The sequence below is a fragment of the Zea mays genome, chromosome 9, assembly GCF_902167145.1.
Source record: "Zea mays cultivar B73 chromosome 9, Zm-B73-REFERENCE-NAM-5.0, whole genome shotgun sequence".
NCBI classification, from domain to species: domain Eukaryota; kingdom Viridiplantae; phylum Streptophyta; class Magnoliopsida; order Poales; family Poaceae; genus Zea; species Zea mays.
The window spans coordinates 144,576,628-144,597,374 of NC_050104.1; the positions used below are offsets into that span (position 1 = coordinate 144,576,628).

Here is a 20,747-nt window from a genome sequence, read left to right on the forward strand (position 1 = left end):
GCTTTAATGATGGATTATACACATATTATTTTTAAGGAAATTTTATCTTTGAATGCACGCTTAAGATAAATAATCCTCTTTAGTTATATTTATTTCGGCTATGTTAATATATAATCTTTCTTACGAATTATTTTAGTTCAATTATTTTTAAGGATGGTTTTGATTAAAAGAAATAATAATTAGTTTGAAAGTCTCTCCCTTGTTTGCGGCTTCAAGTCCTAGCTTTAGGTTTTAGGTCTATGCTTCTAATACACATTCTTGCCTATTATTATATTTTATAGAGGACGGAAATTTTTATTAGAAGTCCTTTTATCTTAAAACTCCTAGAGAAACATTCATAATTCTCAGCACAGGATTCCGGGTGTTACAATCCATATAGTCAATGTTGTTATTCAAGATGTTGTTATTCATTCAAATCTTATCTGACACAACTCAATAATATTTATATCCGATATGAATCTATAGAGTAAAAATGAAAACAAATATGGTACAGATAATATCCGTTTTTATGGTGTGTACCGAGGATGGAGCCGGTGGAGAGTCGATCGGTTCGACTGGGGTGCTTGGTTTTCTGACTAAAATTTAGTATGTGTCATATCGAACATTTGAATGTCAACTATGTGTATTAAATATAGTTTAATTATAAAACTAATTACAGAGACGCAGACTAAATGAATGACAATATTCTGCCAAATTCTTTTGCTTTTTTTGTTTACCCGTCTTGGCATATACAACTATCCTATCAGAGGTCAGATAAAATCGCATGTATATTGCTGCTACTGTGACATAAAAGGTACAATTCATATAAAGTTATATGTGATAATATGTAAAGGTCCTTAACTAAACAAAAATGGTTATTCTATTATTATTTTAGCTAACAATAACATCAGTGGCACAAGTCTCACGACTCATGAACTTTTGCGCCTCTCGTTATCCCCATCACTTTTATCACGATTCTAATAGTTAGTGGCTAAAATTAGTTAAGACATCCAAACACTCTAGCTAATAGTTTAGCTATTAGCTATTTTTAGTAAATTAGTTAATAGTTAGGTAGTTATTTGTTTGCTAGCTAATTTCACTAACAATTTTTAGCCAACTAACTATTAGTTCTAGTGCATTTAAACACCCATTTATTGTGCGTTCACTTTAATATCTTTTAGATTTGTCATATGGACGCCTTACTAATGTAGTAAAAATGTAGCACGTAAATATCTTCCATATATTGCTAATAATAGTATACATATATTTCACATAAAACTATAATTAATTAATTATTATTTACCTAAATTATTATTACTAGACTAAAATTCAATTATAAAGATCCAAACAGGGCTTAAAAGAACATCTAAGCTATCTTTTAATTTAAACTATTTTAGGTCCAAAATTCTAAGAAAATGAATAGAATCCACTCCACACAGTGAGCTTTCTATCCAAACGAATAGAATCCACGCCACCCAAAAACCCAGTTTGGAAACGCGTAGCTTCCATCTCCACTCCCACAGTCCCGCTCCCCCGCCATGGCCTTGGCCATGACCTCCTCGTCCACGCAGCCACCGTCCCCTCACCACCGCCGCCGTCGCCGCTCGCAACCTACCACCGCCACCCCCAATGCCAACTCCAAACCTAAACCCAAACCCAGGGCCAAGGCGCTCCCCCTACTCTCCGACGTCGGCGTCGGCCGCGACCCCGCCGCCATCAAGTACTACGCCCGCGTCGCATCTAACCTCGCGGGCGCCGGCCGCCTACGAGACTTCCTCCTAGCCGCCGAGGGCCTCCGCGCAGCCGCGTGCAACGACCCCAGCTTCGCGGCCCGCATCAGCGCCCGTCTCCTGTCGCGCGGCGTCGCCGCCGCTGTCCGCGAGCGCGGACTGCCCTTCATGCTCGAGTTCTTCCGAGACGCCGAGCGCGTGCGCGTGCCGGTAGTCGAGATGCTCGACGCCGACGCGTCCAACGCTGTCGCCGGCGCCTGCCGGATGTTGCTGGAGGAGCGACGAATGGTGGAGTTCGTGGAGGTCGTCGAGGCGCTAGCTCGTAATATTACCCCCAATCGTTTCATGTCTATGCTTTAGGATGTGTTTGTTTCCTTACTAATTATATAAGTTGGATTATGTTGGGAGGGTACTAGGGTAAAATATCACTTTAGGACCACAAATAAGGTGAAATAAGCTAGTATTGTATAACTTATTTCAGCTTACTTGTGATTCTAAAGTGATATTTTAGCCTCCTACCATTTCACCATAATCCAGCTTATATAATCTAGTAGGGAAACAAACATGACCTTAGTTAGGGCTTTCCACCTATCATATATCATAATGTTGGTATGAAGTCTACACTTCAACTAGTTGATTCACCTACCTTGGTTGGTGCATTAATCACGACTGGTTTGCTATTGTAGCTTTATGCACTGATGATCACCTGCTTACCCTGTTCTTACAAGTGCCTCATGGGCGGATTTGGATCTCTCAGAAGTTCTAATCAGTAGTAGTAGTGGATTTCATGCTCGATGCACCAATCTCTTTAGTTTATTGAATGATTTAAGTGGTTTAGTAGTTTTCATGCACAAATTAGCATGCCAGTACCAAGGCTGCAGTTATGATGCTAATTTCAGCGAGATAATCAATTTGTTTGATATCATTAGCTAGTAGTTGACTCATGGTTTCTACCTGGTTATACCTGTTTAATTGGTGAGATGATACATCTTATTTATTTCCGCAGGATGTCATTTTTTCATGTACATATTGTATAATGACTTGGACATGCAGACAAACATAATAAACAGCTATTTGCTTACTATATAGAAAAAAATCGACCTGATAGGGGTAAGACAACCCCCGGGCAGCTGAGATGGTTAGGTGATTTGAGTAGCACTCCTTAGGCCCTGAGTTCGACTCCTCGTCGGAGCGGATTTCAGGCTGTGGTTAGTTTATTTCACGCCAAAGCACAGGTGTAAGGCCTGACCCTGTCGTGGTTGTTCTCACATGGCTATGGTGCCACTGTGTATGGGTGGGGCAAAGGTTCGGAGGGTTTTGTCGACCAATGTGAGAAGGTCTTTGCTTGCTATATATTGCTATTTATGTTCTGGAATTCTGCGTTTGATTACTGTACATTGTATGGTTCACATAATTACTGATGAGGTGCACTCATCTGCATGTCACCTACATACTATTTTCCTATATTTTGTTTGTTTAAACTTGAAAATCTTCATTGCTGTATATCCGGCAACACTCTTCATGGGTACAACCTGCATTTCAAACTATAAGACGTTTTGGGTTTTCTAGATACATAGCTTTTGTTATACACTTAGATACACACTATGTCTAGATACATAGTAAAAGCAATGTATCTAGAAAAGCCAAAATATCTTATAAGTTGTAATGGAGGGGGTTCCTTTTTTCTATCAATTCTCCCCTACTCATGCTTTAGATGTCCATTCATTAAATTTGAATTGTTGTTAATATTTTGCTTTGATCTATTATTTGTTTAGGATATGGATTCTATGTTCAAGACATCGTGAACCCCATGGATGTACTGAAAATATTTGTCAAGCAGCGTGACCCAGATATAGCTATAAGGTGATCTTATCACATCTTCATTTAACATGTCAAATTCTGTCAACTAACTACATGATGATTACTTCAAGGATGTTAGTGTTTGCATGGCATGTTTCTTGCGGGAGATTTAAGCTTTATGCAATACATAGTAGTGGGTTTCATTCTTGGATCATACTCTTGAGATTTGTTAAAATTTCATATTCTTTCCATCAATCTTGATACCTGCAATGCATTGTTTTTTTGACATGAAGGTATGCACGCATATTTCCTAGTTCCCAACTTTTACTCTGCAATACCATGGAAGCTTTTGGAAAAAGAAAGGAGTTGAAAAATGCTTTATTGATCTTTGGAGCCCTTAAGAATCAGCTTGGAGGCATCAATATGTTTGCATGCCGAAGTATAATAGATATATGTGGCCATTGTGGCTCTTCTGTACAGGCTCGAATTATATTTGAGGTACTTGATATCCCTCACTGACTACAGTTATTTTGACTGTTTGCTGAGTTTGCTGCTTTACATTCATAGATATATTCATTGAATTAGAAATAGGTTCCCTAAGTTTAGAGAGTTCCATATATTTAAAGCTAATAAGGTGTGTCTAAAAGGGATATCTTTGTAGTCATTGCTAATTAAGAAAAATCAAATTAAATCCCTTATTCGTTAAAGTTCTCTCTCTCTAAGATGAAAGAATGTAAGATTTGGCACAAAGATAGTAGATTGATTATTAGGGATATGAGGTTACACATGTATAGGCAAGGATGACCTAGGTTTATAGAAACAGAACCAGTGGTGATCCTTGCCTAGTAGATATCAATCTATCTACCCTAACCATGTAGGCAATAGGCCCAATAGGATGCACAGGCCCATAGGGTCGCTGGCTCGCTGCATCTTTGTCTAACAAAGAGGAATACACAAATTTTATCCAACTAAGTACCTTTTGTTCACCTGCTGTAGACAGGTGCTCTAATACTCAGGCGGTTCCAGACTTCACTCATATATCATACATGTGAATCATGTGCAGGGGCTGCTTGCTGATAAGATTACTCCAAATACCTATGTCTTCAACAGCCTAATGAATGTTAATGCCCATAGCTTGAGCTACAACTTTTCAGTCTACAAGCATATGCAAGTAATGCATTTTCTACTTTATTGTTGCTGTTCATAGGTAGGCTGTTTTAGCTTCATCAGATTGATTCTGTTGCATCACATTTTGCCTTTTTTGTGGCCGGCCTAATGTATCTAGTTCTTCTAATTTGCTATGTTCTGCCCAATTTCTGTCTGCTATTGCATGGTTGTTCATGTTGTTTTAAATTATATTCACTAAAACAATATTTACACTGCTTTTGGTTGTTCCTTTGATTCACTTTTCCTTCATCCATGACCGAATATGTTTTATAATCTTATGCACAGTGCAGACACACAGTGACCTTAAGCTACTGTTTACACCATTTTGTGTTTTTGCAGAATCTTGGTGTCCCTCCTGATTTGACTTCATATAATATTCTTCTCAAGACATGCTGCAGTGTCAGAGAATTCAACTTGGCTCAAGAAATTTATGAGGAAATGAAGAAAAAGGAACGTGATGGCCTTTTAAAGCTAGATGTTTTCACATATAGTACAATGATGAAGGTATGGGGGCTCTTGTTGTTGTCCATGCATTATGGCTTTTTATGGTTTCCAGAATTCTTTTCTCTTTAAATTCCAGGTGTTTGCAGATGCAAAAATGTGGAAGATGGCTTCCAACATCAAAGAGGATATGCAAGCAAACGGGGTTCGTCTTAACCTAGTAACATGGTCATCGTTAATCAATGCTTATGCAAATTCTGGTCTGGTTGATCGTGCAATAGAGATCCTCAAAGAAATGATAAGGGATGGCTGCCAACCTACTGCCCCATGCTTCAATATTATCCTTACTGCATGTGTCAAGTCATGCCAATATGATAGAGCTTTCCGCTTGTTCTACAGTTGGAAGGAGTCTGGTATCAAGATCTCTCTATCCTCTGAACAGAAGAGAGTTATTGATGGTGGCTTTACATTCTGTAAAGAGTATCCTAATAATGACAGTACTATATTGGTGGTTCCATTCAGGCCAACAGTCACAACCTATAACATCTTAATGAAGGCTTGTGGTACTAATGCAGAACGTGCAAAGTCTACCATGAACGAAATGAGGCGGAATGGCCTTTGTCCTGATCTTATTAGCTGGTCTATACTCATAGATATTTATGGATCTTCTCAAAATAGGGATGGAGCTGTTCAGGTTTCACGCTTCAAAGTTTTATGTTGATATCTTTTGCACAATATAATCTGCTATGACATTTGGCCTTATATCAACTTTTGTGTCAACTAAATATGCCTTTGTCGTTTGTATTATGTTCAAGTATTCAACTTTATAAGAGTTTGATATACCTCTTGTGGACATAGAATCAAAGAACTAAAAGATTTAGATGATACAACATATACTGAATTATTTTATGAACCCACTTAGCTTGTGGAGTTCTGGCTGCAAAAATAAAAAGGGTAGACCTAGTGCCAGAAGCTCCCACATAAGGGCTTGTTCGGTTTCATCAAAATCCATATGGATTGGAGGGGATTAGGTAGGTTTCAATCCATAGTAAGTCAAACTTCTTCATAAATTTTTCCGATCCCTCCCAATCCATGAGGCATAGAAATAACCGAACAAGGCCTAAGGGCTTGTTCGGTCTTACCCCAATCCATATGGATTGAGGGGGATTGAGAGGGTTTCAATCCCTAATAAGTCAAAATCCCCTCCAATCCGTATCAATCCCCTCCGATCCATATGGATTGAAAATAACCGAACAAGCCCTAAGTGGGGTCTGGGAATGGGATAAGCCGAGGCGAGCCTTTTTCTTGAAAATGCGGAGAGGCTGATCCGAACCCATGGTCCGGTGACTTAGTGAGACAGCTCTCGTCACTGCACTAGGCCTACCCTTAATTTGCATTCCATGGTAATTCAATTTCTCAGTATCACAGTTGCAGAAGATGCTCATATCTATGTAGTATGCCTTTCCATTTTCTGTACTGTCCTCGCACTGTTGACAATGTTCATGTGATTTTTTTTATCTGGATAAACATAGGACGGCACTTATTTCTTAATGTGGATTGTTACGGTTTTAGTTTTTCCCTAATAAATAATAAATTAATTATTGTTATCGTTTTCATTTTGACATAGGCACTAAGGAGAATGCAGCGAGTTGGGATGAGACTTAATGTCTCTGCATATACTGTTGCTATTAAGGTTGGTCACTGGACAACACCTTTTACTTGATTAATCGGCACTTCTTTTTTATTTATAGACTTATTGTCTGCCAGTAAGTTTTTGCTACAATATCCTCCAGGCGTGTGTTGAAAACAAAGATTTGAAGTTAGCACTGCACTTATTTGAAGAAATGAAAACACACCAACTGAAGCCCAATTTGGTGAGTTTTATCTAAAACTTAGGTACAAAACTTTGATGCTTTGCTTTTTCTTAACTATAAGATTTGGTGCTTCCTATGAGCTATTTGGCACCTGGCAGCATTTAAGGTTCAGATGAAAGCTTAGGCTTTATACATTGTACTCCATTTGTTCCAAATTATAAGATGTTTTTACTTTTCTAGATACATTTTTTGCTATGCATCTAGCTATACATTATGTTTACATACAAAGTAAAAGAAATGTATCTAAGAATGCCAAAACATCTTATAATTTGGAACGGAGTGATTACTAAAGTGTTGTTAATTTCATCCAGAGTAGCTTGTGCCTATTGTTGACTGCTAAATGCCTCAGATGCATGCATAATTTATTTGTGTCAGTTATTTGGGTTGATTAGTTGGATAGCCCCTGTAGCCTGTTGATGTTAGACATTATGATACAACACATGCACGGTTAGGGGTGATAATGGATCACGATTCAAATATTTGTTCACAGTAAGTTAGGATCCTTAATTAATTTTAGTTCAAAAATGAATAGGAATAGAGCTTGATCCTAATCCGATTTGATCCTTAAATTTTGTAGTATAAAATCTAGAGCCCATTACCACCCCTATGCACAGCCCAATGGTTTGCTCTACATCAACCTGCAAACATTCCGTCGATGTAATTGCATTGACATAGGAGTTCATTTTCAGGTGACGTACAAAACTCTCCTGGCAGCACGCATCAATTATGGATCACTACAGGAGGTCCAACAGTGTTTAGCGATATATCAGGAGATGAGGAAAGCAGGGTATGTGACTAGAACTGTTAGAACCCCGTTTAGAGTTTTGGGGTTAGCCCCTTGTAATTACCTTAATATCCTAGTGTAATAGGCAAGACCCAACATCTTTTGGTCTATTAATACAAGTCCCAACCCTAAGCTAGGGTAGGGTTTCCCACATGGTATAGAGCTAGGTTCCAATTTCTCTTTTCTCTCTCCCCCCTCAGCCGCCGGCCTCCCCCTGCTCGCCGGCACCTCTCTTCTCCCACCGACCAGCCCCTACCATCGTCCAGTCTCTCCCGCTGGCCACCTCTTCTGTCGGCCACCTTCCCCATGGAGCCCCCACCCTCTAGCGCGTCTCCTGAAGCCACGGGCGCGGACGGGCGCACCGCTGCCGCTGCCGCGGGCGCGGCCGGGCGTTTTGCCGTCGCCTTGAGCAATGTAGGCATGGGCGCGGGCTTGCGCTTTGGCCTCTCCAGCGCCTACACTGCAGGTGCGGTCTCGGGGGTCGGCTTGCGCAGTACAGCCACGACCACTGCCCTTCTCCTTGACACTGGCCTCCTCACCTCCGCGGGCCCCGTTTTCCTCGACGTCACGATCGGCCTCCTCCCCGCCACTGTGGTTGGCCTCCTCGCTGTGGGCTCCTTCTCGGTGGCCAACCTCCTCCCCGCCGCAGGCTCCTTCTCGGTCGGGCCCCCCCTTCATCGCCGGACTCGAGCCACTTCTCGCTTCTCGGCATCCTCCCCGCTGCCTCACTGTGCAGCAGCAGCGCGCGTGGTGTCCCTCGCCGGGTTTCCCCGCCTACCACCCCGCTCTCGTCGCTCTCGCGTGGACCGACATCGTCGCATCCTCGTCGGCTCCTCCGTCCACCTCCTCATTGGGTCCTTCGGGGTTTCTCCCAACGCCTCAGAGTGGACTACGATGAGACCTTCAGCCCCGTTGTCAAGTTTGTCACCGTTCGAGTCGTCCTCTCCCTCGCACTCTCTCGGGACTGGGCGGTCTATCAGCTCGATGTCAAGAATGCCTTCCTCCTCGACACTCTGACAGAGATGGTCTATTGCAGCCAGCCCACCGGCTTCGTCGACTCCGCTAGTCCGAATTTGGTGTGCCAGTTGAACCGCTCCCTGTACGACCTCAAACAAGCGCCGCGGGCCTGGTACAGTCGCTTCACTTCCTACTTGGCCTCCATCGACTTCATCGAGGCCAAGTCGGACATGTCCCTGTTCATCTACCTCCTTCCCCGTCTACCTCCTCTATGTCGACGACATCGTGCTCACGACGTCCACCGCCGACCTTCAGCGCACGATCGACGCTCTTCAACGGGAGTTCGCGATGGACCTGGGCCCCTCCACTTCCTCGGCATCACCGCCGAGCGCCGGTCTCATGGTCTCTTCCTCCACCTGCGCCAGTACGCTCTCGACATCCTGGAGAGGGCGAGCATGTCCGACTGCAAGCCCTGCTCTACACCTGCCGACATTCAGGCGAAGCTCTCTGAGGATGATGGACCACCGGTCGCCGGCGCGCTCCAGTATCTAACCTTCTCCAGGCCTGATATTCCCTACGCCATCCATCAGTTGTGCCTTCATATGCACACCTCCCGGGAGCCCCATCTCACTGTTCTTAAGCGATCCTTCGCTACCTCCGTGGCTCACTCGATGACGACCTTCTACTCTGACCCTCCCTGACATCGGAGGTCGTGGTATACACCGACGCTGACTGGGCCGACTGTCCCGACTCACGCCGGTCCACTTCCGGTTGTACCGTGTTCCTGGGCGCCAACCTTGTCTCCTGGGCCGCCAAGCGACGACCCGTCATCTCTCGCTCCATCGCAGAGGCCGAGTACCGCGCTGTGGCCAACGGCGTGGCAGAGGCCTCCTAGCTGCGCCAGCTTCTCCAGGAGCTTCACAGTCCCCTCCAGCGTGCCACCCTCGTCTACTGCGGCAACGTCAGCGCGGTCTACCTCTCCACCAATCCCGTGCAACATAGCGCACCAAGCACATGGTGATCGACCTGCACTTCGTCCGTGAGCGTGTCGTCCCCGGTGATGTTCGGGTTCTCAACGTCCCGACCACGCTGCAGCTCGCTGACATCTTCACCAAGGGGTTGCCGTCAAGTGTCTTCGCCGATTTACGATCCAGTCTCAATATCTGTACAAGATAGAGTTGATACTGCGGGGTTAGAACCCCATTTAGGCTTTTGGGGTTAGCCCCTTGTAATTACCTTCATATCCTTGTGTAATGGGTGAGGTCCAACATCTCTTGGTCTATTAATACAAGTCTCAACCCTAAGCTACGATTAGTGTTTCCCACAAGAACGATAATATGCTGTTTCTTTGATACTTTGAAGGCAGTATACAATTGCTTCGTCGACAACTCTACTCTTTCCATATTATAAGACTACCACTTTGACAGTAATTTGTGATTGTATTAAATAAAGAACAAAGGTTTATCTGATATAAATGTTCCAGTGTAAAATTCATGGAGTACACCATAATTAATGGAAACTAGAATTGCTCGAAGCTACAATTATTTTAACAACAAAAAGGTACCAGCAGAGGATGTAATTCACTGAAGCTTTAGTTGCTATCTCATGCCTAAGTGTCTACTGCCTCTAATTCCACTATTCCATTGTAGGAAACATACTGACAGCCTAATTTCCCATTCCAGGTTTCAGGCAAATGATTATTATCTCAAGGAATTAATAGTGGAATGGTGTGAAGGAGTTCTGTCTAGTCGCAGTGATAATCAAGATTTTTACAATTTGGATCTACAACCTGAGACTGAGAGGAAAGAATCGTTCAACCTGTTTCTTGAGAAAGTCGTAACAGTCTTGCAAAAAGATACTGATCAGAACCAAATTGTCGATGTTCGTGGCCTTTCAAAGGTAAATGACATGCAACCAATTCAAGTTATGATACACAAACAATCTGACACATGAACATGATCGATTTTAATGATATGTGATTTACAGAAACCATCACTATTTTTTGTGCTTACCATAATACCATGTGTTCTGCAGGTTGAAGCTCGAATTGTTGTTCTCTCTGTCCTTCGGAAGATCAAAGAGCAATACCTCCTAGGTAATGTTGAGCTGTCACTTCCTTTCCTACTACAATAAAGAAACATAGATGCTAAGCCTCTATTTTGATACCTCAATGCCTTTTGAAACATTGATCAGGAAGAGTGGTCCAGGATGATGTGGTTATCATCACGGGTCATGAGAAGACATCAACAACTGAAGCTGAAACCACAACTAGTGCAGTTGACGTCGTGCAGGCAATAGTTACTGTTTTGACGGATGATCTGGGTCTTGAAGTTTTGATTGGACCTGGAAGCTGCCCTCCCGTTTCATCAAAACCCAAAGCACCGACTAAATCTAGAAGTAATTTAGAGCAAATATCCAAAGAATTTACTAGGAGACCACAGGGAATGATAAAAATCCCTATCAACTCACTTAACCATTGGTTAAGGAAGAAAGCCGTGAGGATTGCAGAGTGACATTTCCTTAAAGGCTTAAACTACCTTTTTGGTCCATTTAGTATACCAGTAAATCAGCACAGCTATTCCAGGATTGGGTGTACATATGAAAACAGGTTACTGCTCCTGGTATTCCAGGCACACTGACACGACTTGAAAAGGGACTTGTTGGCAGGCAATAAACTGTGCTTCTGTGTTGATTTAATGGTCGTGTTTCTAAAGGCATCAAGCATTCATACTGTTATATATCAATGTCCAGTTCATTTCCATTCAAACCGGGTTATCCCATTTCCATTTCAACATGGAAGTTTCACGAGATACGAGGCCCAGCCGATCTAAGATCAGACCGTGTCCATTAGTTTATATTGTAGACTACATTGTTTACAGAGTAGTTTATACTGTAGACTACACTGTTCACAGAGTAGAGTTTGAGTATGGATAAGCCGTTGAAGATAGCCTAAATCACATGTGTTATGTATCAAATTCCAGTACATATCTGGCAGAAATGTTTTCCACGAAACAGTTCTCTAGCAGAAATAAATAACACAACAACTGGTGTTCAAATATATATGTGAGTAACTAGATTACAAAGTCTTCACTCATGTCAATTTGGTACTTCAAAATACTGAGCTGAGGGCGTGATCTTGGCTAAGGAAATTACTGATATTGCCATGTACAAATACAATGTCAGGTATAATAGCAGTGTCGGCGTTTCGAGATCGGGGGGTCCCTGGCCGACGAGTGAAATGTCGTCGCGTGCCCCAGCCCAGATGGGTCGGCGCGAGGCCGAGCGCGAAGGGGGGGAAAAGGCAGCCGGAGACGGGCGTGAGAGAGGTGGAAATCCCGCGGCCTTCGTGTTCGTCCCGCGCCCAGGTCGGGTGCGCTTGCAGTAGGGGGTTACAAGCGTCCACGCGGGAGAGGGAGCGAGCAGCCTCACGCGAGCGCCTGTCTCGTCCTCGTCCCCGCGCGGCCAACCCTCTGTAAGAGGGCCCTGGTCCTTCCTTTTATAGGCGTAAGGAGAGGATCCAGGTGTACAATGGGGGTGTAGCAGAGTGCTAACGTGTCTAGCGGAGGAGAGCTAGCGCCCTAAGTACATGCCATCGTGGCAGCCGGAGAGGTTTTGGCACCCGGTTCGTGTGGTGTCGTGGCCGTCGGAGGAGCGCTGAAGCCTGGCGGAAGGACAGCTGTCGGGGCTGTCGAGTCCTTGCTGACGTCCTCTTGCTTCCATAAGGGGGCTGAGAGCTGCCATCGTCACAGAGCGTGCGGGGCGCCATCATTACTTTTTCTGGCGGAGCGAGCCAGATGGGACGCCAGTCTCGTTTCCCGTAGCCTGAGTCAGCTTGGGGTAGGGTAATGATGGCGTCTCTTGTTGACGTGGCCGGTCCGCGCCCTAGGTTGGGCGATGTGGAGGCTCCTCCGAGGTCGAGGTCGAGTTTGTCTTCCGAGGCCGAGGTCGAGTCCGAGCCCCTGGGTCGGGCGAGGCGGAGACCGTCGGCTGAGGCCAGGGCTGAGTCCAAGCTCTGGGGTCGGGCGAAGCGGAGTTCGTCGTCTTCAGGGGCTGAGCCCGAGTCCGAGCCCTGGGTCGGGCGGAGCAGAGTTCGCTGTCTTCCGGGGCTTAGCCCGAGTCCGAGCCCTGGGTCGGGCGGAGCGGAGTTCGCCGTCTTCCGGGGCTTAGCCCGAGTTCGAGCCCTAGGTCGGGCGGAGCGGAGTTTGCCGTCTTCCGGGGCTTAGCCCGAGTCCGAGCCCTGGGTCGGGTGGAGCGGAGTTCGCCGTCTTCCGGGGCTGAGCCCAAGTCCGAGCCCTGGGTAGGGCGGAGCGAAGTTCGCCGTCTTCTGGGGCTGAGCCCAAGTCCGAGCCCTGGGTCGGGCGAAGCGGAGCTTCCTATGGTGCCTAAGGCCGGGCCTGACTGCCTGTCAGCCTCACTCTGTCGAGTGGCACAACAGTCGGTGCGGCGCAGGCGGCGCTGTCCTTCTGTCAGGTCGGTCAGTGGAGCGGCGAAGTGACTGCGGTCACTTCGGCTCTGTCGACTGAAGGGCGTGCGTCAGGATAAAGGTGTCAGGCCACCTTTGCATTAAATGCTCCTGCGATTTGGTCGGTTGGCGCGGCGATTTGGTCAGGGTTGCTTCTTGGCGAAGACAGGGCCTCGGGCGAGCCGGAAGTATGTTCGTCGCTGGAGGGGGGCCTCGGGCGAGACGGAGATCCTCCGGGGTCGGCTGCCCTTGCCCGAGGCTAGGCTCGGGCGAGGCGTGATCGAGTCCCTCGAATGGACCGATCCCTGACTTAATCGCACCCATCAGGCCTTTGCAGCTTTGTGCTGATGGGGGTTACCAGCTGAGAATTAGGAGTCTTGAGGGTACCCCTAATTATGGTCCCCAACAGTAGCCCCCGAGCCTCGAAGGGAGTGTTAACACTCGCTTGGAAGCTTTTGTCGCACTTTTTTGCAAGGGGACCAGCCTTTCTCGGTTGCGTTTTGTTCCGGTGGGTGCGCGCGAGCGCACCCGCCGGGTGTAGCCCCCGAGGCCTCGGAGGAGTGGTTTGACTCCTCCGAGGGCTTAATGCCTCGCGCAATGCCTCGCGCAATGTATCGAACGTACCCATGGTCATCCCTCGCTCTGTGTCTGAGGCGGCTGTGAACCCTTCGAGGGCCAGCCTTCGAACCCCTGATCAGTAGTGGGCGCGGAGCCCGAGTGGCCTGAGGCGGCCGTTGAACCCTTCCGAGGGGCCGGACTTCGAACCTCTGACCAGTAGTGGGTGTGGAGCCCACGCGCTCTGAGGCGGCTGTTAAACCCCTCCGAGGGGCCAGCCTTCGAACCTCTGATCAGTAGGGAGGCTCGGAGCCTGTTTCCTTCACGGAGAAGGATCCTTTTCGGGGTATCCCCCTTTCCCAGTCCCTGTTGTAAGAGAGAGAAAGAGGAAAAAAGGAAAAGGATATGAAATCGAATGACGTGGCGTACCTTTTTTTGACGCGGTCATTATGGCAAAGGCGAAGCGTCGCTCGCTTCCCCTGCCAGAGGCGCCGCTTGTCCCGTCGCGGAGTTAATGCGATGGGGCGAGCGGTTCGCGGGGCGGCCGTTGCGCGTGCGCGAGTCGTTCGAGGAACGGGACACGGACGCGCCGTCTTCACGCCGTGAGAGAGGGTTCTCTCACTACCCCAGGATGGGACGCAAGCCTGGCTGACGACGTGACCGGTGCTCCCGCCCGCCTGCCACTGCCATTACTGCCGGCCCATTTTTGGCCGCATTGACCGTCGCGCCAGGCTGGCGCTGCTGGGTCGCGTGCTGGGTCGCCTCGAGTCGCGGTACTGATTCCGCAATCGAGGAGGCACGGTGGTGGCGCGAGTGGCGGTGCAGTTGCTTGCACGTAGCGACCGGCGCGACGGTTGCATGACGCGTGGGCGTGGGCTTCCATGCTGGGCGCGTTGGAAGTTGGAGAGGTGCGCCCACTTGGCGCGGTTGCATGCCGCCTGCATGGCTGCCCGCCCTTTCACCCGCTGGTCTGGGCAAAAGTGGGGGACGCTTGTAACCGCTGGACGGTTGCCTGCACCGCGCGCGGCGGTTTGGCTTCTTCTGCCCTGGGCCAACTTGCGTGACGCGTGGGACCCAGCCCCCGCGCCGTAGGGGGAGGACCTTGGAGCGTGTTGGAGAAGACTCAGCCCATGACGGCTGGGGACACAAGTAGGGAGAGTCGCCTTTAAAAGGAGGGTGACCCCCTTGAAAGGCGACCATGTCTTCGCGCTCCCTTATGCATCGTGTCTTTCCACCTTCCGAGCCCCCGGATGGGGGATGCCCGCAGTCCTTCCGCCTTGTCGTTGGAGGAACGCAACTCCGTGGGAGTTGGTACCTTTCAGCCATCGTTCGGCTTCAAGGATTTTCATCACGCAGCCCAGCTGCACCCCTCCGTCGGCGGTCACATGAGACGGCGACCTCCAGTTTGATGGCGGGGGAAAGCAAGTCGGGCTGCGGCCTCTGCCCCTCCCTCAGCCTCAAGGATTTTCATCATCAGTGCTGGGGAGGGGAGTGTGCCGAGTTGGGGTCGGCCCCTGCGTGGGCGGTGGCCCGCTCCTTCCCTCAGTGATCGGGGGGAAGGGCGTTCGCCGCTCGTGGCGCCGGCAGCTGCCGCGTGCCTGACTCTCAGACCCGAGTGGCTTCGGAGCCGCTCCCGGCGCCGCCTTCCGCCACGGCAGCTGGAAGAGGTTCTTCTGCCGACGAGATAGCCGGGGCCGCCCACGGACCGACCTCCAACTCTACGGCCTTCTGCCTGTCCTTGCCTCACGAGTTTGGGCACGGGCGGGGGCCTCCTGGCAGCACCATCCGCCCTGAGGTCATCGCTGCTGCTGTTCGGCCCCCCGGAGCAGAAGTCGTCGTCGTTGCCGCTGCTAAAGCGGGTGATAGCGCGCCGTTCGTCGGTCTTCTGTTGCTCCGCAGGCCCCCTGATCGAGTGGGGTTGTTCGTACCTGCGGAGGTGGGACCGGAGTTCCGTTTGTAATGGCACCTTGAGTGCCGGTCTTTTGTTCATTGTGGCTGTCGGGGCCTGAACCTGTATGTATTTTTGGCGCGGAGCCGTGTTTTTTCCTCATTTTCGAGCACTAAGACTCGCCTGTTGGTTGTCTGAACCGCTTCACCAAGCGTGAGTCGCCCCGTGCAAAGGTGACGAGTGAGGTATCCGTATCCCGGAGGCGTAGGAGTCCCTCGACTCGGTCGGCCTTGTTGTCCGAGGCTTCTCTTGCTTAGTTAAAGGAACCCTGAGAGCACCTAGAGGGGGGGTGAATAGGTGATCCTGTAAAACTTAGACTTATAGCCACAAAAACTTGTTAAGTGTTAGCACAATAATTGCCAAGTGGCTAGAAAGGAGTCTCAACAACACAATTCCACAGGAGATCAATCACAGAGATGACACAGTGGATTATCCCGTGGTTCGGCCAAGACCAACGCTTGCCTACTCCACGTTGTGGCGTCCCAACGGACGAGGGTTGCAATCAACCCCTATCAAGCGGTCCAAAGACCCACTTGAATACCACGGTGTTTTGTTTGCTTTTTCTCAATCCCGTTTGCGAGGAATCTCCACAACTTGGAGCCTCTCGCCCTTACAGTTGAAGTTCACAAAGAAACACAGAGCAAGGGGGGAATGAGCAACGCACACAAGACTTCAAAAGATCAGAGCAACAACACGCACACAAGTAGCAACAAGAGCTCGCAACACAACTCAAAGAGTTCACAACTCCACAAGAGCTCTATATGCTATCACAAAGAAACGAATGCGCGAGATCGATGTCTTGGTGCTTAGGAATGTTGTAGGAATGCTTGGTATTCTCCTCCATGCGCCTAGGGGTCCCTTTTATAGCCCCAAGGCAGCTAGGAGCCGTTGAGAACAAATCTGGAAGGCCATCCTTGCCTTCTGTCGTCGGGCGCACCGGACAGTCCGGTGCACACCGGACACTGTCCGGTGCCCGATTTATTTCCATAAACAGCGCAGCCGACCGTTGAAGATCTGGGAGCCGTTGGCGCACCGGACATGTCCGGTGCACACCGGACAGTCCGGTGCCCCCTTCCGACCGTTGGCCAGGCCACGTGTCGCGCGCAGATTCCGCGGCCGACCGTTGGCTCGGCCGACCATTGGCTCACCGGACAGTCCGGTGAATTATAGCCGTACGCCGTCGGCGAATTCCCGAGAGCGGCCTCTTCGCCCGAGGCAGTCTGGCGCACCGGACACTGTCCGGTGCACCACCAGACAGTCCGGTGCCCCAGACCGAAACAGCCATTTGGTTGTACACAGCCAACTCTTCTCTTCTTTCTTCTCTCTGTTTCTAACACTTAGACAAGTATATTAGTACACAAAACCAATGTACTAAGGCTTAGAAACATACCTTTACTCATGATTTGCACTTTGTTCATCTATGGGCATAAATTTACATTTAAGCACTTGTGTTTGCACTCAATCACCAAAATACTTAGAAATGGCCCAAGGGCACATTTCCCTTTCAATCTCCCCCTTTTTGGTGATTTATGCCAACACAACATAAAGCAACTAGAACAAGTGCAAAATCACTTCAAATAAAACTCAAATTTATTTTGTTTCAATTTTGGCATATATGGATCATCCTTTGCCACCACTTGGTTTGTTTTTGCAAATCAAACTCAAATCTCTATCTCTAAGTCAAACACACATGTTGAAGCATAAAGAGAGTCATTCCAAAAGAGATTGATCAAAGATTTCAAAAACTCCCCCTTTTCCCATAATCACTACTTCTCCCCACAAGAAGCCAACTTTTGACAAAAAAGACAATGAAAGAGTTTTGACAAACCAAAAGCTCTACTCTACTATTTTCAAATCTCTCAAGTGGTAGTTGATCCATTTATTGCTTTGGCCTTTATTTTCTCCCCCTTTGGCATCAAGCACCAAAACGGGATCAATCTTGGCCCTTTAACCCCATTGCCTCACCAAAATCTTCAATTAAGAGCAAATGGCAATAAGAGTTCATGAGATGAACTTGGAATAAGTTACCCTCTCATCGGAGTGCAGTGGAAGTCTTTCATGGTCCAATTCCACCTTTCCCTTTCAATTCTCCTTCGAGACTAAAACAAGCAAACTCAAGCATATGGTTAGTCTCAAAGGGTCAAGTTGTAACACATCTCCCCCTAAACATGTGCATCACTTTGCAACGGACTTGTGAGGTCCAGGGAGTGTTTGTACAACTTGAGCACCACAATAAGCAACAAAATGCAGAATGAACATGATCAAAGGCATAAACACATTTATGCTACAATTCAATCCAAGTTCCGCGAATCTAAGACATTTAGCTCACTACGCAGCCTGCAAAAGGTCTTCTCATCTAGAGGCTTGGTAAAGATATCGGCTAGCTGGTTCTCGGTGCTAACATGAAACACTTCGATATCTCCCTTTTGCTGGTGGTCTCTCAAAAAGTGATGTCGGATGTCTATGTGCTTTGTGCGGCTGTGTTCAACAGGATTTTCCGCCATGCGGATAGCACTCTCATTATCACATAGGAGTGGGACTTTGCTCAGATTGTAGCCAAAGTCCCTGAGGGTTTGCCTCATCCAAAGTAGTTGCGTGCAACACTGTCCTGCGGCAACATACTCGGCCTCAGCGGTGGATAGGGCAACGGAGGTTTGTTTCTTAGAGTTCCATGACACCAGGGGCCTTCCTAAGAATTGGCACGTCCCCGATGTACTCTTCCTATCGACCTTACATCCAGCATAGTCGGAGTCTGAATATCCAATTAAGTCAAAGGAAGACCCCTTTGGATACCAGAGCCCGAAGCAAGGCGTAGCAACTAAATATCTAAGGATTCGCTTCACTGCCACTAAGTGACACTCCTTAGGATCGGATTGAAATCTAGCACACATGCATACGCTAAGCATAATATCCGGTCTACTAGCACATAAGTAAAGTAATGACCCTATCATTGACCGGTATGCTTTTTGATCAACGGACTTACCTCCTTTGTTGAGGTCGGTGTGTCCGTCGGTTCCCATCGGAGTCTTTGCGGGCTTGGCGTCCTTCATCCCAAACCGCTTCAGCAGATCTTGCGTGTACTTCGTTTGAGAGATGAAGGTGCCGTCCTTGAGTTGCTTCACTTGGAACCCAAGGAAGTAGTTCAACTCGCCCATCATTGACATCTCGAATTTCTGCGTCATCACCCTGCTAAACTCTTCACAAGACTTTTTATTAGTAGAACCAAATATTATGTCATCGACATAAATTTGGCACACAAACAAATCACTATCACATGTCTTAGTGAAAAGAGTTGGATCGGTTTTCCCAACCTTGAAAGCATTAGCAATTAAGAAATCTCTAAGGCATTCATACCATGCTCTTGGGGCTTGCTTAAGTCCATAGAGCGCCTTAGAGAGCTTACACACGTGGTCGGGGTACCGTTCATCCTCGAAGCCATGGGGTTGCTCCACGTACACTTCCTCCTTTATTGGCCCGTTGAGGAAAGCGCTCTTCACATCCATTTGGTACAACCTGAAAGAATGGTGAGCGGCATATGCTAGCAAGATACGAATTGATTCTAGCCTAGCCACAGGAGCAAACGTCTCCTCAAAGTCCAAACCTGCGACTTGGGCATAACCTTTTGCCACAAGTCGAGCCTTGTTCCTTGTCACCACTCCGTGCTCGTCTTGTTTGTTGCGGAACACCCACTTGGTTCCCACAACATTCTGCTTGGGACGAGGCACCAGTGTCCAAACTTCATTGCGCTTGAAGTTATTGAGTTCCTCCTCCATGGCCAACACCCAGTCTGGATCTAGCAAGGCCTCTTCTACCCTGAAAGGCTCAATAGAAGAGACAAAGGAGTAATGTTCACAAAAATTAACTAATCGAGACCGAGTAGTTACTCCCTTGCTAATGTCACCCAGAATTTGATCGACGGGATGATCCCTTTGAATCATCACTCGAACTTGGGTTGGAGGTGCCGGTTCTGCTTCTTCCTCCATCACATGATCATCTTGTGCCCCCCTTGATCACACGCCTCCTGTTGATGAACCTGTTCATCGTCTTGAGTTGGGGGATGCACCATAGTTGAGGAAGAAGGTTGATCTCGTTCAACATGTTCCTGTGGCCGAACTTCTCCAATCGCCATGGTTCGTATAGCGGCCGTCAGAACATCTTCTTCATCTACATCATCACAATCAACAACTTGCTCTCTTGGAGAGCCATTAGTCTCATCAAATACAACGTCGCTAGAGACTTCAACCAAACCCGATGATTTGTTGAAGACTCTATACGCCTTTGTATTTGAGTCATAACCTAACAAAAACCCTTCTACAGCTTTGGGAGCAAACTTAGAATTTCTACCCTTCTTCACTAGAATGTAGCACTTGCTCCCAAATACACGAAAGTACGATACATTGGGTTTGTTACCGGTTAGTAGCTCATATGACGTCTTCTTGAGGAGGCGATGAAGGTAGACCCTGTTGATGGCGTGGCAGGCTGTGTTCACGGCTTCCGTCCAAAAGCACTCGGGGGTCTTGAACTCTCCTAGCATCGTCCTCGCCATATCTATGAGCGTCCTGTTCTTCCTCTCTACCACACCATTTTGCTGTGGTGTGTAGGGAGCAGAGAACTCGTGCTTGATCCCTTCCTCTTCAAGGAACTCCTCCACTTGAAGGTTCTTGAACTCGGACCCGTTGTCGCTCCTTATCTTCTTCACTTTGAGCTCAAACTCATTTTGAGCTCTCCTGAGGAAGCGCTTGAGGGTCCCTTGGGTTTCAGACTTATCCTGCAAAAAGAATACCCAAGTGAAGCGGGAAAAGTCATCAACAATAACTGGACCATACTTACTTCCTCCTATGCTTAGATAGGCGACAGGTCCGAAGAGGTCCATATGTAGCAGCTCCAGAGGTCTTGAGGTGGTCATCACATTCTTGCTGTGATGTGCTCCTCCCACTTGTTTACCTGCTTGACAAGCTGCACAAGGTCTATCTTTTTTGAATTGAACGTTAGTCAAACCTATCACGTGTTCTCCCTTTAGAAGCTTGTGAAGGTTCTTCATCCCCACATG

General features: G+C 47.6%; 1 protein-coding gene across 3 annotated transcripts; it reads left to right on the forward strand.

Annotated features, from left to right (window-relative positions):
• Window positions 1–1,431: 1,431 nt before the first annotated feature.
• LOC103639281 (pentatricopeptide repeat-containing protein, chloroplastic-like) lies at window positions 1,432–11,468 on the forward strand. Of its 3 annotated transcripts, none has more exons than XM_008662040.3 (12): window positions 1,432–2,031; window positions 3,485–3,572; window positions 3,803–4,007; window positions 4,573–4,680; window positions 5,016–5,180; window positions 5,257–5,811; window positions 6,745–6,810; window positions 6,911–6,991; window positions 7,681–7,778; window positions 10,415–10,631; window positions 10,767–10,827; window positions 10,926–11,468. In XM_008662040.3, the coding sequence occupies exons 1-12, from the start codon at window positions 1,518–1,520 to the stop codon at window positions 11,243–11,245; spliced, it is 2,478 nt and encodes an 825-aa protein (XP_008660262.1). In that variant the 5' UTR covers window positions 1,432–1,517; the 3' UTR covers window positions 11,246–11,468. The 3 variants fall into 3 exon arrangements, with proteins under 3 accessions (XP_008660262.1, XP_008660264.1, XP_008660263.1); XM_008662042.3 differs by having other exon boundaries at window positions 1,434–2,031; window positions 5,257–5,322; XM_008662041.4 differs by lacking the exon at window positions 4,573–4,680 and having other exon boundaries at window positions 1,434–2,031; window positions 10,926–11,422.
• The last annotated feature ends 9,279 nt before the right edge of the window (window positions 11,469–20,747 follow it).